General features: G+C 35.4%; 2 protein-coding genes across 2 annotated transcripts; one reads left to right on the top strand and one right to left on the bottom strand.

Annotated features, from left to right (window-relative positions):
- The first annotated feature begins 12,254 nt into the window (after positions 1–12,254).
- LOC145087824 (uncharacterized) lies at positions 12,255–13,573 on the top strand. Its single transcript, XM_079025900.1, has 4 exons — positions 12,255–12,427; positions 12,521–12,717; positions 12,833–13,062; positions 13,176–13,573. Exons 1-4 carry the CDS (start codon positions 12,342–12,344, stop codon positions 13,452–13,454), a joined length of 792 nt encoding a protein of 263 aa, XP_078882026.1. The 5' UTR covers positions 12,255–12,341; the 3' UTR covers positions 13,455–13,573.
- A 3,373-nt stretch (positions 13,574–16,946) lies between these two features.
- Positions 16,947–17,712, bottom strand: LOC145087823 (small ribosomal subunit protein eS28x). Its single transcript, XM_079025899.1, has 2 exons — positions 17,611–17,712; positions 16,947–17,356 (listed from the first exon to the last, which is right to left on the bottom strand). Exon 2 carries the CDS (start codon positions 17,344–17,346, stop codon positions 17,149–17,151), a length of 198 nt encoding a protein of 65 aa, XP_078882025.1. The 5' UTR covers positions 17,347–17,356; positions 17,611–17,712; the 3' UTR covers positions 16,947–17,148.
- Between the last annotated feature and the right edge of the window lie 896 nt (positions 17,713–18,608).

Here is an 18,608-nt window from a genome sequence, read left to right as displayed (position 1 = left end):
ACAGACTCATAAGAGTAAAGGAGCCATTAGGATTCGAGCCAGAAGCATTAGTTGAAGACATCTAAAAAGAAGAACAAGTTTAGTTTAGATTTAAGAGAGTCCTTAATAAAACACCCAAATGTAATATTAAGGCTAGGATCCAATCACAATATAATATAACTTAGAAGAGGTATGCCGTAATCTAAGCTATACCATATTTGAAAGGTAGGTGAATGACGATTCACCAATTTCCACCACGCAAACCGAAATATTAAATATTTAGTTTTTTATTGGTTTTAGAAATTCCTAGATTCTTTGAGATCCAATGAACTTTTCAAAGGCATGTTTCAATCTCGGGAGTGCCCTCCAGGTTTTGTGACTGGGATGCCGAGGATCACAAAACGAGGTGTGAAGTAACCATGCAAATCACTTGGTACCCTTAAAGTTTATCACTCAATCGATGTGCCGGTAAACCACACACGCTCCACCGATACTATAATAAACCTTAAGTCACCCTTTACCTACCTTGTTAAGTGCAAGTTAGTGTGCCGGTTAACCACACACGCTCCACCAACGACTCAGACAAAGTGTAAAGTGTAATTTCATGGATTAGCACCTTATTCACATTTTTCCTAAAGTAACTAAGATTGGGAATTTAATAAACATTTAGTTACTTTATATATTCATCATACTTTGAATGAGAATTTATAAGTCCTTGTCTTACCCGTTCGGCTAACGACCCTCCACCAGTCAAGCAAGCGGTGGGTGAGAATATACACCCATTAAGTCACCATTTTATAGGCAACAACCTTATACCCACCTTATAGACCGGCTTCGTGAATGAGGCGTACTAGCGGTAAGACGACTTGTTCTTATACATATATATATATATATAATTATTAAATCATCATAATATAAGTATAAGGGTTGAATTTTAACTTTTTAAAATTCTAGGGGTTGGAACTAAAGTTTTAACTTAACTTTACTTGTTCCAAAACTTGAGGGCAAGTTTTGTAACTTTCAAAACTTTTCATTTCTTGTAACTTATGAGTTTAATAGAGTCATAAAATGAAGACTCTTCATTTTTATAACTCTTGTGTTTTTCTTAATGGTTTTAACTCAAGTGTGACTCTTGGTTTTCCATAACTTAAGGATAAGTTATGGACTCCATTAAAACACACTATGATCAAGAATTAAACTACCAAATAGGTTACAAATAATTCCTATGATCATCTAAAACATCATAAGAACAAGAACATGAATATGAACATAATCAAAAATTACATAAAACTTTGTAATTTTGATAACTAGTTGTTGTAAATGAATTAGCAAAACATTACACCACCAAAAACAAGTTTATATTTACTAAAACAGTTTAGGGTAATGTTTCTAATTCATTTTCCAGCAACTGAATCGAAATTCTGCACTCATTCGACCCTACTCGCCGAGTGCATGAACATGACTCGCCGAGTTGGTTGAAGATACTCATGGACTCGACGAGTTCCCCCTATGGACTCGACGAGTCCGATCGCAGACAGCAAATTTTCGATCCTGTTTTCAACTTTTAAGCACAAATAAGAACAAACAAGCCTAGGCTCTGATACCACTGATGGGTTTTGAGCATTCTAACACTTCCTAAGTGTACATGCAACCCTAATAACCTTGGATCTATGTTTGTCTAATTTGTCATGCAAAGTTGAATTCCAAGGTTATATCCTATCTAGCATACATGGGGAACAATTTTAACATAAAGTATAGATAGAATAACTTACCTTGTTGTTGCTTGTGTTCCTTGAAACCTTGTGAGCCTAGCACCTCAAGTGGTGATGCCTCAAATGCTTCACACAACACCAAATGCTCTTGGAAGAACTTATGAGAGAATACACACTCTTCAAAATCGGCCAAGCCCCCTTATTCCTTAGTGTAACCGATTTGGGAGGAGATCATATTACTTATATAGTGTTGACACATCTAGAGTTAAACCCTAATGTGTCATGACTCTTCATTTCCATGATCCATGGGTTTGTAACTCCCATGGAGCATCCATGGAGCATCCTATGGGTGGAACCCAACTTGATGATCCATGGAGCCTTTTAGCCCACTATACAAGATATGGATGATTTACTTAATCAACCCATATATTTAATTAGTTATCTTTTGATCACTTAATTAATTCTAATTTAATTCTTGATCAAACTAATCAAATAATATTATTAATATATTAGAACTTATAATATATTAATAATCTCCAAACGTTATTTCTCTCATTTAGTTTATCCAATTGCATGGTGCCATGCAACCCAAATGGACCATGCCGGGTCGGGTCAAGTACATACCGAAATAGTTATGGACTTAGACACCTTATCCAACACATGATTCATCAGTATGAGTCCGTCATGCCTTCCCTGGCCCTCATCCCATATCTGGCATACTCCAGGGTTTGTTGGCTACAGCAAAAAGTAGTACAACCTCAACCCAACCCACACAATATGTCGACATATAACATATAATATCATAAACATATAACATGCAATTCACAGGTAGTCCTACCCGAGATAGCATAACAAGACTAGCATGCATAACTATATCATACTTTGCATATTGGAAATATCAGGTTATCAAACCAATAGGCCGGCCTTGGTGCCTTCGACCCGAAAGTCTAGTGAGGAAAACTCACCCCACAAACAGTTGAATTGATAAGATCTAACTCTGAATCTCGGATCCCGACTCAAAGCCTAAAACCATCATGACCAACCCATCAAAACCTCAAAATACCCAAAATGCCCTCAAAAGTCCAACTTGGTCAACCATGGTCAAAGTCAAAGTCAACGGTCAAGGTCAACAGTCCATGTTGACCCAACTTGTCGAGTGCATCTATCAACTCGTCGAGTTCCTTTAGTCTTAAACAGCTTTGGCACAGGCTGCGACTGCGTCGAGGCCGACATCTGCTCTCTCGTCTGCAGATCAATCTCAATCTCACGTCGCCTGGTGGCCTCCTGCATCTCCAACAGTGTACTATAGCGTTGAGTAGAAGCAAAATTTCTGACCTCCGTCTTGAGCATGCTTAAGTATCGGGTCATCTGAGTCGGCTCAGATGCAGAAAACTCAGGGCAGAACAAGGCTCTCTTCGTGAACATCTTGGTGAACTTCGTCACCGTCTCAGTACCTTGTTTCAAATCCAGATACTCCTGCGCTAACCTCTACCCTCCACTAGCGGGCCATATTGGGAGCGGAACATCTCAAAAAACTACTCCCAAGTCACAGTAGCCCTCTGCTCAATAGAATAGGAACTAGCAATGAGCCTCCACCAATCCTTTGCTCCGGACCTCAGAAGGTTTAGAGCGCACCTGACCTTCTGGTCAGCAGGGCATGAACAAGTGAAGAATCATCCCCCCACATCAGATAGCCACCTCATGACTATGATCGGTTCCTATACTATATTAAAAGTCAGGGGCTTCGTATTATCAAAGTCCCGATACTGAAAGACCCACCCTGTCCCAACACTTAAAATCGCCACGGTTGTAGAGGCTACACCAGCAGCCGTCTCAGTAATGGCTGCATACGATCATCAAAGAACTCCATCATTGTGGTATTGATAAACCCAAACATCTCCAGAATCTGGCTCCAGACAATAGCAACCACCTCGTCGTGAATGATCTCCCTGACACGATCCTCTGACAATGCTTGCCCGCCCTAATTGCCAGCTCCCGATCCCGACCCATATCCAATCTCAACTCATCTCGTAATCACCATACTAAAAATACATCAGGAAGATATCAGATAAACCACATATAATAATGGGGAACCAACTTCCAATGAAGCCCTAGGGGTTGTGACTTCCTTGCTATGCGTATGGGTCTTGTGCTTTCAGTAGTACGAGCCCATACTACCTTCCACACCTACCCATATTTGTATCAAGGATCATCATAACACCCTAACAATACTCTCAATCATAACTACACACTCAATCCTCACTTCCTAGAGGATGTCTAATGATCTCACAACTGACCAGCTGACCCCGCACAACTCATCCATGAAACTTCCACCAACCTTGCAGCACTCGTGTATGCTAACCATACATAACACTGGACCCTATAGAATTTCAAATGTCTGATCCTACCCTCAGCCCTTCATCAAAAAAGAACATGAAATAAGGCCATATCTTACATTCTCTGGCTATAAGATCTTAATTATATATAACCATGATGCATACACTAAGCAACTACAATAATGATGTCAATTCCATAAAAGAAAAGGATCCTAGGCTATCAGTCGTCATATAATCAGAAAATTCTATCATGTAAATCCTGAAGATACCTAGCCTATCACTAGCACGTTGTTCAAACATATCACAATATCAAATAACAGTATGGTATTTTGGGGTCTACTTACTAGCTTCGGCTGAACGTACGCATCACATCCTCCTTGAATATTTTGAAATCCATTTGAAAATCATTTAAAAATCTTTTTCCTCACTTTGAGACTGGATTCACACAAGTGTTCCTCCAATTAAATTAAACCAAGGCTCTGATTCCAACTTGTAACACCCATAAAATTCATGAAAAAATTAAATTTTTAAAAACATTCAAAATCATCATTGTTTACAAACTGTTTCCAAAATAAGATTCATATCAGAGAAATCCCAAGATTGTAAAAAAAAACAGGAGGAGGTGCATGATCACGCTTAGGCCTTCTCGCGATCCTCTGAAGTACCTAAAACGTAATCCAAAACTGTAAGCCCAAAGCTTAGTGAGTTTCCCCCCAAAATACCAATACATAAGAAATAACACAATATAATAACAACATGTAATGGGTCCACAACTTTATAAACCGGATTACCCCTGAGCCCATAGCATAAGTCTAGCTTGCCTCACAGGCCCACGGCTTATGTCTGGCTTACTCCCCGGCCTGGTCAGTCAACAGACTAAGTACCGCTAAGCCCTCAGTACAAGTCTGACATGCCCCGCCTGGCCCTCAGCTCGTATCTGGAATGCTCATGAGTCCTCAGTATGAGTCTGGCATTCCCTCCCTAACCCTTAGCTCATATCAGGCATACTCCAGGGTTACTTGGCTACATCACAAAGTAGTACAACCTCAACCCAACCCACACAATACGTCGACATATAACAGATAATATCATAAACAGATAACATGCAATTCACAGGTAGTCCTACAGATCTACCAGACTAGCATAACAAGACTAGCACACATAACTATATCATACTCAACATATCGGTAATATCAGGTTATCAAACCAATGGGTCGGCCTTGGTGCCTTCGACCCGAAAGTCTAGTGAGGAAAACTCACCTCACAAGCACCTGAATTGATAAGATCTAACTCCGAATATCGGCTCCCGACTCAAAGCCTACAACCATCATGAAAAACCCATCAAAACCTCAAAATACCCAAAATGCCCTCAAAAGTCCAACTTGGTCAACCATGGTCAAAGTCAAAGTAAATGGTCAAGGTCAACAGTCCATGTTGACCCAACTCGTCGAGTGCACCTATCAACTCGCCGAGTTCCTTTAGTATTCAGACAGTCGGGAAAAACCCCATCCAACTCACCGAGGTGGCTGAAAAATTTGCTGAGTTTTACTCTCTTACACATTCAGTCCTTTTTCATCAAGTCCAATGTTTTAATATGTAGATCTAGCACCCAAGAGTTGGAAAGTCACATAAAGTTACCAACTTTTTGTTCATGCATGCTCCAAAGAGGCTCTAACTCTCAAGGAAAGCTTAATAAGGGATCTTAAGCATGAAAGAGGCCTATAACTCAATAAAGTTTTCAACTTTAAGCCAAAAGAGGGAGTCAAACATCCAGATCTAAAATGATAACTCCATGAAATGCTCAACCCCATGAACAATCCAAAAATAAGTCAAATATGACAATAAACTTCCCCTTCAAGCTAGGCACAACCAACTTCAAGCTCTTTCAAAATGGGACCAAAAGAAGCAACTTTTAAGCTCACACACTCAATTTGAGGTAAGATGCATTAATTCTAGGGTTTATAGACAGGATAGGCGATTAGGGAGGCCATCAATGGGACTTGAGGCCTTTAAATAGGGTACAACACCCTAAAAAACAGGGTTTCATATTCAGCCACCAACTCATCGAGTTTTCCTCTCTAACTCGTCAAGTTGGTCCAAAAAGATCTGTGGCCCAAAAACTTTCAACGCGTCGATTTGAGTCCATCAACTCGACGAGTTCCAAGGAAAATTTACCTTTTCAATAAAAAATCTCATACCTGGGAATCAGGATGTTACAGTTAAAAATTCGACCTGTGTAACACCTCAAATTTTACCAAAATTTTATTTTTTTTAATTTACCAAAATAAGTTTCACAAACCAAGTTTTCAACCACATAATTATCCAAACAACAATTATCACAAAATATCAGAGTTCTCAAACTGTCCCAATAGTAAATCTCCCAGTAAGTGTGTACAGTCAGACCTTCACTTTCCCATGGTCCTCAGAAGTACCTGTTACATATAAATCAACAACTGTAAGCACAAAGCTTAGTGAGTTCCCCAAGATACCACATATAACACAACAGAAATAAACAGTTATAGGTTATCAGCAACCTTGGGGACTTTCAGCAATCCTAACGGGCTAACAGTACGCCATGTGGGTTATCAACAACCCTGGAGACTATCAACAATCTCGATCACATAATAACATCATAACATAATAATAATAATAGCTAGACCCAGCTGGTCATCACATATATAGCTATTCTACCACACATGTAAGAATAAGTGAGGAAACTTACCTGATATTGACGACAAGTAAACCGTACACCCAAACTGTCGGAACTAGACTCTACCTAATCAACGAAATAATTAACCCTAATTAATAATTAAGGTTCAAAACTTAACTCGCTAGTCCAATCACACAACTAAGTCCTCTACGGGCAAAAAAATCATTTTGCTCTTCCCATGATCCAAAACCCTGCATCTTGACCAAAGGACAAAAGTTAACAAAAGTCAACTGCCCATCGAGTACGTTGGGCATACCTCTTCTTACGCGGGGCGTACTGCTCGAACAATGTACGGTCAAGGTCGGAACCGGATACGCGATGTTGGTGATTTTATATTATTGTTTACCAAAAATTAATCTTGATGAATATTAAACAAGTAAGGGAAGGTACGGAGTGCACACTTGTTTAAGTTCATTCAAGATTCAAAGTAGACTGTTATATAGGGGCGAGCCCCTAAACGAACAGGGGTTCGGGGGCAGCGCCCCTGGGAGCGGGGTCCAAAGGGACAGAGCCTTAGAACTCTGAATTTTCTGTAAATGAACCTGGTTTTTTACTTCATTTTGACCCTTATTAATGATCTGGTTTTACTGACAGTTTATGACTGTTATAAACTAGTTTTGACAGTTGGAGTAGTTTTTGGACAAAGAAAATTGCCTTGACGGTTTTCACACAAATGAAGTACTTAATCATTTTGGTCATCATTTTTCCTATTACAATAAGAATCACGAAAATCATAACTTCATATTCTCTGTTCTTGAAACTCTTATGAGTCTTATCTGATTAAGGTTGGGAGTATGACCCAAATACTTTAATCTGAAAGTGTACACACGATTCTCAGAATTTCCAAGTCTTTCTATACCTAAATTTCTAACGCGTGGGGCGTAGCCAGGACTACACACGACGTACTCTGTTTGCTTCCACTTTTACAAACTTTGTGTCTTAATCCCTTAAGACAACTAACCCAACCACAGATCTAACCATTCTAAGATGTATTATTCCATAAAGTCATCAACTTTAATCCTTTGCATGGCTAGAGAAGTTCCAATGCAACAAACTTAAACTTCCAATGCATTCTAAGCTACTTTGCTCATGCATGAGCCATAGGAATTGATCAAGTGGTCATTTTTATGATTCAAAAAGTCCTATAATGCATGAAAGGAAAACTACAAGCCCTTGGGTTGCTCCAAACTCATAAAGGTTCAATATTGGGGACAAAAGTTCATAAAACTTCAACCATATAGATACAATGGAAAACTTATCAAGGTATAAGATTTATACCTAAAAATGATGCACAAATAGGAAAGGTTTCTGGATCTACAAGCTTGCTAGCACCCACTCCTTCTTCTCTAGTCTCCTTATTCAACTAAATGCACCACAAACACTCAATAAGCTTGAAAACACACACAAGAAACTCAAACTCGGAATTAGGTTTTAGGGAGGGTATGGGGCTGATAAGGATGCTCAAATGGGGATATAATGTTGTTTAAATAGGGAGCAACCCTTAAGATTAGGGTTTGAAGTCTGGGCTAGTATGACCAGCGTACTAGCTGATCATCCGCGATTCCATGCTACATGAGTACGTTGTGTGTACGACCACCATGCAATACTTTTTCTCTAAGGGACCAATTGTGCAATTTTAGATAAAGATAAAAGCAATAATAAAAATACGTAATAATGAGATGTTACAACCTTAATCTATTTTAATAGTCATGAAGGTAAAACAATCGACCTTAATCCATTTTAACCTCCTCTAAAACTTCAACGATATGACCTTGACCCCATTTTGGTATATTATAGTACCCATAGTGTAACTATAATCCATGTGTGTGTTCTTTTTTAGTTTCTGTATGTGAAGGAAGCAAATGAAAGCGGAAGAATATTTTACTTAAACAAGTGTTTTCAAATTTGGTTTTTATTATATCTTCACTTATAAGTTACTACATACTAATTTTGATTTTATTATCCCCCTTTAGGTTCAAGAGATCAAAAGAGTATGGTTTAAAGAAAGGAAAATCAGATTTCACATTGTGTTGGGGAAAGTACAAGATGAGATTTAGAGTTTATACAAAGTTTAGAGGGTCTGGATATTAAGAATGGAGTTTTATTTGAAGACATTTTCCAAGATCTAAATTTCAAAGTTATGAGGGGTAAAGATGAAGAATCTTAATTTACTATTGTTAACTTTTCTCTTATTAATCCAAATGATTTTGTGATTTGTTTAAAAAAAACTATGGATCGTAAAGCCTTTCATATTGCGTTTCCTCATGTTCGTTCATTATGGTGTTTTTACTATCAAGAAGTAGGTTTGAGAAGGTTGTTGCGAGTCCAAATGCAAAGCTGAGAGGGATTATGAAGTATAAGGAATGACACATCTTACATGTTTCTAAATTAGGAGTCGTTTATTAATCCAAGGGAAAAATAAGTCAAGTTGTTTTGCAGATCAGTGAGAAATAAGGGTTTCCAGATTCCACACTTCAAAATATACTTGTCATACTTACAAATTGTGACGAGAATTCATAGTATGATGGAAAGGAGGTGATATATCATTTTTCATGGTAGATGGTTCTAAGAAGATCACTGGTCGGTGTGGCATCATTGTTGTTTGATTGTTGACTTCAGATCTTTTGGGACTTATCACAAAGGGGACGTTGGGTACAAAGTTATTGTGATATCCAAAGTTTTTTTTGTGTGTTTTGAATCTAAAGTAGTTCATAGAGCATGTTATGCTCCTTCGAATTGTCTTATAGCATAGACTTATTTTAGTGATCCTAACATGTATGTTAGTGTGAGCAAGTAGTTGTACACATCATGTGTGAATAGTCTGCATGTCTATATATGGTTGGACAAATCTGCCAGTAATTGAAATTTCTCTTCTTATTCAAAATCATGGTGTAATGTGTATCATCCTAAGTCTCGATCATGGAATAAATTAAATAAATCATAAAATATATTTTTGGTTCAAAAATGAAATCTTGTAGGAATTGTCCATATCATGTTCATCCTTCGGAACCATATCACATCCTCAATATAATGAATTATGATGAATTTGAGATGATCTTTTGTAAATATGTAATTATCTTGAATAGATTAACCATGTCTTTATTTTTCGATCACCTGAGAAAAAAATATCTTTTTGTATCAGTTTTTAGTTATATATAGGTGTGTGTTATTGTAATAGAAAAAAGCTCTTAAATGTGTTCGTATTCACCATGAATAATGGAGTCATTCCATTGTATCATGTTTCATTTGATCAATAAAGAGCTGAAAATATTATTTACTTTGTTGTCTTACATTTCATTTCGCATTTCAATTTGTTGTTACATTTTTGTTCCATTATTTTTTATAATTAAAATGATAATTTAAAATAGAAAATACAAATATAAATAATAAAAGATAAGGGGTATAGAAGTAATTTCTAATCAATTTTGAAACAAAATGAAACATAGATTAAACATGCAAGAAATGATACCACATGGACCAAACATGTAGAGAATTTCATAGTTATCCTCACCAGGTAGACATTGCAATGGAGCAGTTTTGGAGCGAATCGATCTTAATTTAAATCATTTTAACAAATTTCAAAATCTAATCCAAATCCGTTTCATAACCCGTGGAGTTTTGAATAATCAAACTTATACATTTATCCATCGAATCAACAGATATACAAATTCACCCCGTAACCTGTAGGTTTTTTGAATAATCAAATACATTTTACTTAATTCTTAAAATAACATTTCTTAAATAAAAAATGTTTGCTATAGTTTAATACTTAAAATAACATTTATTAAATAAAACAATGTTGATTTAGAAAAGACATTAAATACTTGAGGACTTTCGATTGGAATTAAAAATAACTATTATAACAACTTTCAATTGTTTTCTGACTGTTGATTGTGGATTGCAGTGATAGTAATTGCAAACTTTCTCTCGGTTAATAAATGATTTTATTGATTTATAAATAGAATTAGCGATTGCTTGATGAAATATAAATGGAATAATATCGTAATTTTTGGTAGAAGACTGGAAGTATAGAAATCAACTCCTCAAGTCCTAGGTAAAAACAGTTTGGCTTTTGGCCTTTGACATTTGGATTTTCGATTTGAATTAAAATTAAAAGTTGAGCAGTATAAAATATAAATGTACTATTCTAAAATTTATACAGGGCGGATTATAAATGAAGCGGGTCGATGATGATCCATACCTGACCATTTTAATAAAAGAATTAGCGGGTATAAGTTGTTAACAGATAAACAAATCAAAAACTACGCTCCAAGCAAATATAATTTGTACGGGTTTGGATCTGATCAATGTCAAAACTCACTCTATTATCTATTTTAAAACCTATTTTAAAAAAGACATGGACCAATCACATAAATCTAATATAAATAATAAAAAAAAACAAAACTAATAAAAACAAATAAAAAAATAAAACATAAAAAAAATCATAAAAATGCAACTAACAATAAAAAAAATAGATACCCACTCTTTAAAAATCAATGTTCTAAAAGGCGCGTCATGGCGTGAGGCGTGGCTTCGACGTTACAAAAAACTTCATAACGTTGCTGTTAGGCGTGGCGCGTGGCAAGGCGTGATATGGCGCGCCATGGCGAGTTATGGCGTGTTATGGCGCGTGCTTTTTCGTTTGAGACACAATTTTTTGCTCTTTATTATGTTTTTTCAAATCGGAGATACAAGTATTGTGGTTTTTGTTAACTTTTTGTTATTAGTTATTGATCTAAGACTTCTAAAAAGTAGTTATATTTAATATAAATTTATATTTATGTGGTAATATAATTTTAAATTAATACAAAATCGTCGCCTTACATCACGCCTTGAAAAACGTCGTGGCTCGTTAAGCTTGAGGTTTGGCCTTGCTGCCACGCCACACCTCAAGCCATTTAGAACCTTGTTAAAAATCCGTGATTTTCGTGCACCTTATTGAATTAATGATGCTATGAACGTGTAGGAGGGGCTATAGCAAATGTCAGCGTATGTGTTCTCTTTTTTTAAAATTCTTTTATCGAGTATGGACAAACGTTTGGTAGTTATAGTCACAGACTAAGTTGTGGCCCTAAGCTCGAAAAAATATTGATGGGCTTTCGTGTTTTTGCAGAATAGTTTTATCTGACCAAAGTAGGAATTTGATATTTTAATACAAATTCCTTCACCAATTTAAAGGTGTCAAACCCTAACAATCAAAGTCATAAAATAAAAACAGTCAATATAAATAATAAAATAAATCACCAAGTTGAACAAATCACTTTTGTTCACTAATCACTGATAACATGTGATGAGATTCTTGATTCATATTGCTTATTTTAGCAGCGATCGACGAAGTTGACACATAGACAATTTCATTTAGGGGCTGCAAAGGCTAACATGTCAAATGAGAGGACTGATATTGCAAATTAATCAATAGTCTACGGACCATATCATGTAATAATGTAATTTGGTTGGTCTTCGTGTTTTCCATACGGAGGGGTCAAGAGTCAAAACTGACGGCAATTCGTTAAGAACCTACCTCAGTCAACACTATTAATTCCAAACTTCCTCTTCGTTTTCCTTTGCGATCTAATTGATCGTTGGCTTCATTTTCATCCTTCAATGGCTGCAAAGAAGGTTTTACTCACCGTCAACGGTGATGCGGTTTCACGAAACATCGCTTATCATTTAGCAAAACGCGGATGCAGGTATGTTTGCGCCTAAAATTTCGATACGTGTGATGGATTTCACCTCTGAAATCTGAATTGAACTAATTCAGATGTATTTATTTCTTTGTTTAGGTTGGTGTTAGTGGGAGACGAAAAGGTCCTCAAGGGGGTTTCGGATTGGATCACCAACGATCTGAAGGAAGTTACAATTGAAATCGTTGGATTAGATATGGAATCGGAGAGAGAATCGGTATTTGATGAAGCCGTGGAGAAAACCTGGACTATTTTGGGGAAAGTGGATGCTCTTGTTAATTGCTATACTTATGAAGGTAAATCAACTGCCAAATTTCCATATCTCGTTTCAGCGCTCTATGTAGCAAATTGATTCATGGCATGATGATTACAATCGAGATTATTAAATCACTCGGTTTCTGGTAAAAACAGGAAAGATGCAAGATCCACTTCAATTGTCTGAAGCTGAGTTCAAAAAGACTGTTAGAGTAAACTTCATGGCCCCTTGGTATCTGATGAAAGCTGTTGCGAAAAGAATGAGGGATAACAAATCAGGAGGATCGATCGTATTCATGACCTCGATAATTGGTGGTGAGAGAGGAATATATCCAGGTGCAGCTGCATATGGTGCTTGTTTGGGTGGAATTCATCAGTTAGTCAGAGTAAGTAACTTTGATCTTTGTTTCCCTTTCAATCCGTTTCATAAATGATATAAAGAAGTAAAATTATGTGCTAAAATCCTAATAGCAACTTTGATTTGTTTCGGTGTGATCAGACATCAGCTATGGAGGTCGGGAAGCACCAGATTAGGGTTAATGCAATTGCTCGTGGATTGCATTTAGATGATGAGTTTCCAGTATCAGTGGGAAAAGACAGGGCAGAAAAACTGGTGAAGGATGCAAACCCATTGAACAGGTGGCTAGACCCGAAGAATGACCTGGCATCAACCGTGATCTACCTGGTAAGTGATGACTCACGCTACATGACTGGGACAACGATATACGTTGATGGTGCACAGTCAGTTGTAAGGCCACGTATGCGTGCTTACATGTGAGATTTGTGACATTCTTGTTATAAGTATTGGGATTAATCTATGGTTAAAGTGTTCTATGAATAAACGATGTACGTCTTTGTGGGCTTACATGAAACGTTGAATGATTCTTTTTTCCTTAATGGTCAAGAACTACACACTAATAAAAGATGATGTATAGCATAAACATCAGAAGTAAACAATTTGCGATGATGCAAGATTTTATTAGATATGGGATTGTTTGGTTGACCAACTAATCATTTGATCCAATCATTGTGCATAATCTCAACTTTAAATATGATAAAATCATGTGAATTCAATAATTTAGCACTTATTTGACCACTTTTTTTTTTGTCTATTTTTATCTTTAGATTAGCTATTGACCCATATTTTTGCCTGACATAGAAATAATTTAAGCAAGCGAATGGTGCTTTGTGGATTAAGACATTCCCCGACCCTCTTTTCCACATTGGTCCTCTTTTCTTTTCTTTTTTTTCTTTCACTGCTCAGAAAGTTGCAGAATTTTATCGTGGCTAAAATTTAGACTTTAGAAACTTGTTTTCCAATTGTATTCTCAGGGCATCCCCAATCGGCCCACCAAACATACAAACCCATTATATGAAATTAACTAGTAGCGTGGTCTATGCTTTGTCGGATTTATTAATCTTGTATTTTCCACATGATTTTTCTAATATTCTCTTACATGGGGAATATTTTTGTAAATTTCTTGTTAGACATTGATCATTTCTCTAGTTTTGTGAATGTTGGGGCAATTTCCATAATTTTGCTTTAAGCATAGATTTTGTGAAACACATGGCCCATTTATACAAATTTGCTTATAGGTAGGGACCATATGTCTAATTTTATGAAACATAGGTACCATTCCTATAAAAATAAGTCACACAGGAACTTATTCTGGAAATTATTACAGGGACCATTTGTTGTACTTTGTTTTTATGTAGGTACCATTTTGTAATTTTCTTATTAAAACATGAACCATTTTGTAAGTTATAGTAGGGGTGTTCGTTTGGATGGATCAGTTTGATCCGATCGAATCAAGTGAATCTAAATTGATTTCGGTTTTCAAAACATAGATCCGAATAGTCCAAATTAAATTTAAATCCAATCCGATCCGATCCAATTACAATTCGGTTGGATCGGTTTTTATAATTCGGTTTTCAAAAACCGAAACATTTTAACACGAAAAATAATTATAAGATTACTAAACTTTACACAAGAATCAAAAACAAATTACTTAGTTGTGATTTGAAATTAATAAACAACTAATAAGAAGATATATTATAGTTAAATATTTTATAGATAAAAAACTTTTGAGTGAAAATGCATATTAATGTTTTTTTATCGGGTGAAACGTTCCTATTTGAAAAAATAAATTACAAAATTAATAAAAAACTATAGATATATATATTATAAATAGATAAATAACAAATGTTTATTCGGTTTTTTTGGACTATTCGGTTCTTATTTTATAAACAAAAATCAATCCGAAATCCAAAATAATAATTCAGTTTTGTTGAAAACCAATCAAAAAATCCGAACATCCAAACCAAATTGTCCAATCCAAATTGTCTAAAACCGAACCGCACCGCAAGCGTGTATAGTAATAAATATATATACAAGTTATTTAAAATAGTTATAAACGATAATATATTTATTATATGTTTATTTTGTGTTTGTATAAGGATAGAAACCACACCGCACCGTTGACCTTTGGTTTTTGCAAAAATTAAATCCACACCATTGGTTTTTGCATCGGTTTCGGTTTATTGCGGTTTTGTCAGTTTTTCTTTAGTCGGTTCGGTTTTTGCTCACCCCTAATTACAAATTTATAAACAATAGCCCTTCAAATTTCTCCAACCCCCATCTTGCTTGCAAAATACCCTACGTTCCATACTTTTAAGTTATTTGCTAGAATGGCACAACATTATTTTATTTCACATTTCAAACCGATTAACCCTAACCAAACTAACCTGAACCTTAATAGGTCGGATTTAGGGTCAATTTTTATTTATAAAAAATTAAAAAAATAAAAAACATATAATAAAAAAATAAAAAACTGATTAACCTTAACCCATTTAACCCAAAATCCTATCAAATTGACTTGATTAAAATCCCTAGTTGTATTGTAAATGTCAAACCTTAAACTCAGACATCTTTATTGTATCCCAAACACCAAACATTGTTATATCCCAAATCCATGAATGCTACTAACAAACTCAATCTAGGTCTTAAGCTTATTGTTTAATTGTAATGATTCAAAAGATTCGACACACCTACAACCACTTCCAAACATGACAGGTCTGGTATAATACAAGGGGTTGTGCTGCTTTGTACATGGACCTCAGTTAATTGAGTCTCCCCCCATGTTTTGCTAAATAACCCTCTTGCATACTCTGGATAATAATAAAAAAAATATAAATAAAATAAATAAATAAACTATTTAGGCACCATTTTTTTGCTGGAAAACCTTAAAGTTAAGTAAGATATATTTATTTTTCATTTTGATTAATTCTTTATATATGGTGAACCTTGACATCCATAACAACTTCTTTTGAAGTTGGGCCTTTAGTGGCAGCTAACAAACAATACATATTGGAAAACTAAAGTGTTGATTTTCGCCATGACGCTGTTTTCGAATGTACTCAAAACTTATGCTTTTTGAAGACTTTTACGTAGTCAATAGCAACGTTTATTATTATTATTATTTTTATTTTTATTATTATTAAGTACCACTATTATTCACAGGGTGTAACATTTTTAAAGTTTGTACACTTTTTGTTACTAATTATGCATTTTGTTAAGATTAAAAAGCAGTTGAAAAGATTGTAAAAATGTATAACCAATGGCTATTTAGATGCAAGAGGGTAATAGAGAAGGGCACAATATTTGAATACATTTTTTTGAATGAAACGAATTAAAAAGTTTAATGTACTTTGAAATTATTTCAAATTACTCGTTAAAGGTTGACTACTCATACATCAAATGAATTAAGAATAGCAAAGACACCGTAATTATTCAGAAGATTCGAAACATTTTCAATTATTTTAAATAACTAAATAACATTGTAAAAACCAGCTATAACAATTCAAATGATTGGACTCATTTCTAAATCATCAACAAACTTGATAATTGGTTTCATTTTAGAAACTTATATAGATTTAACCCATTAGACCTTGAAAATTACCAGATTCATTTACAAATAGTCTCCCATTGTATAGAAAAAAATTCAACAAATCCAAACAAGCATCAATCATCATCTACATTAGCAACCCACACTACTATAGATTCATGAGCATCTAAAATGACCAGAGGACAGAGAGAATGATAACCATAGCTATGGTGGCTGTAATTTCGTTAAGGTCAGCAGTAGTTCTAATCTGTGAAAGCGTTTTAAACCAATGTAGACTCTTACACGTGATACAGTAACTACAAGAACACAAACATATGCATAGAAAAATATGACCTTAGCACTACCATGAATGTAAAAATAAAAGGTGTTCAAAAAACGATAAACCCAAGATGTGCATTGGTCTACCGTTAAATCAATTGTCTATTACAAGAGTCGAGAGTAATGATGTAGAAATCATAGATGAGATGAATATAGTTTGCCCTCAAATACATATTACTCAAATCATATCTTCTAAGAACAAAATCCAAAACTTAAGCAAACCTCAAAAGTTGAGAATAAGGTGAGAAATCAACGCAGCCTCCTGGCCTCCCTCTCCGACTCAAGCAAAGTAAGAACGTCACCTTCTCTGACGGGTCCCTTCACATTTCTCATAATGAAACGGTTCTGGTCATCAAGAAACTTGACCCTCACCTGTGTGACCTGACCCCTCGATCCAGTTCTTCCCATCACTTTCACCACTACCGCGTGCTTGATCTGTGACTCCATCTTTCACTCGCTGGAAAACAGTTTAATTAAAACACGAATGTCATCATGTTTTTATGGAAATTTGATTCGTTGTGCAATCGACATTAGAAATACAAAATTAAACGAGAGAATACTAAATCGATCATGTTTCTTCTAAGTCACACTGATCGACGGGATACAAATAATACAGACAGAACACTGATGAGGCGATGAATCGTGTGAACTAAGACTTCAAGTTGATAAAATCCATAAGAAATCTAAGAGGTCATATTCAGAGTAAATTACCTGATGCAGTTCTAGAGATTGATGGATGGCTGCTCCCGAAAGAATGAGGAGATTGATTATTCAGAAAACCCTAGGCAGAGGGCTTTATATATGATATAGAAATTGGCTTGGGCGTATGACTAACGAGGCCTGTTTTGGAATTTCATAGTTTAGGCCCACGGACTTGGATCGAAAATTATCAATTTTGCAACGAAGAGTTAGATTGGTCGTAACAAAGTATATGACTTCGCAATTTGAGACAAAAACGGAATATGTGAGTGAGACGGTATTACACGAATAAATCTTGAAAATTAAGATACAATTTACGTCTTTTCGTGTATCTGTATCTTGTCAAATACGTGACTGACACGTTTTCATGACACGAATACAAAGAAATATGAGGTATTCATATTAAAAAAACATTTTACCTTGCATCTATGGGTTAAACTTGTGAGTTTTTTAGATTTTTTATGGGTTTGAAATCTATAGTAGTTAAAATTGTTGTCTTTTTAATCTTTTTTAATAGGGATAATGATTTAGGAGGGTAATAAGGTTTTCAGTTTGTTCGTATTAGGTCACTAAGGTTTTTTTTTGTGCGTATTAGACCAATATGGTTATTACCGTTTAGAAATAGTCATTTACCGGTTTTAACGGGTAAAAATGACTATTTCTAAATGGTAATTACAACCATATTGGTCTAATACGCACAAAAAAAACCTTAGTGGCCTAATACGGACAAACTGGAAACCTTATTACCCTCCTAAGTCATTAACCCTAATTTTAAAGACATTGAGAATATATGACCATCAACAGTAAGCTACTTCGTTTAGAACTCGCGTCGTCCCATATAACCTGCTACTCCTCTATATGGCGAAACTCTTCATCTATAATATGGCGAAGCTCTTCATCTATAGTTACTTTTTTTGTCATTAAGTTTCATGCTTTATAAACTTCCTTTTATGTGTTGTATATAGTATGTATGTGTTTGTTTATGTGCTGATTTTTTTATTCATTTTGCA

Source organism: Lactuca serriola, chromosome 2 (genome assembly GCF_051521515.1).
Source record: "Lactuca serriola cultivar US96UC23 chromosome 2, Lser_US96UC23_V15, whole genome shotgun sequence".
In the NCBI taxonomy this organism is placed as follows: domain Eukaryota; kingdom Viridiplantae; phylum Streptophyta; class Magnoliopsida; order Asterales; family Asteraceae; genus Lactuca; species Lactuca serriola.
The sequence above is the reverse complement of the archived record's forward strand: the minus strand, read 5'-3'. Positions and strand labels throughout refer to the sequence as shown.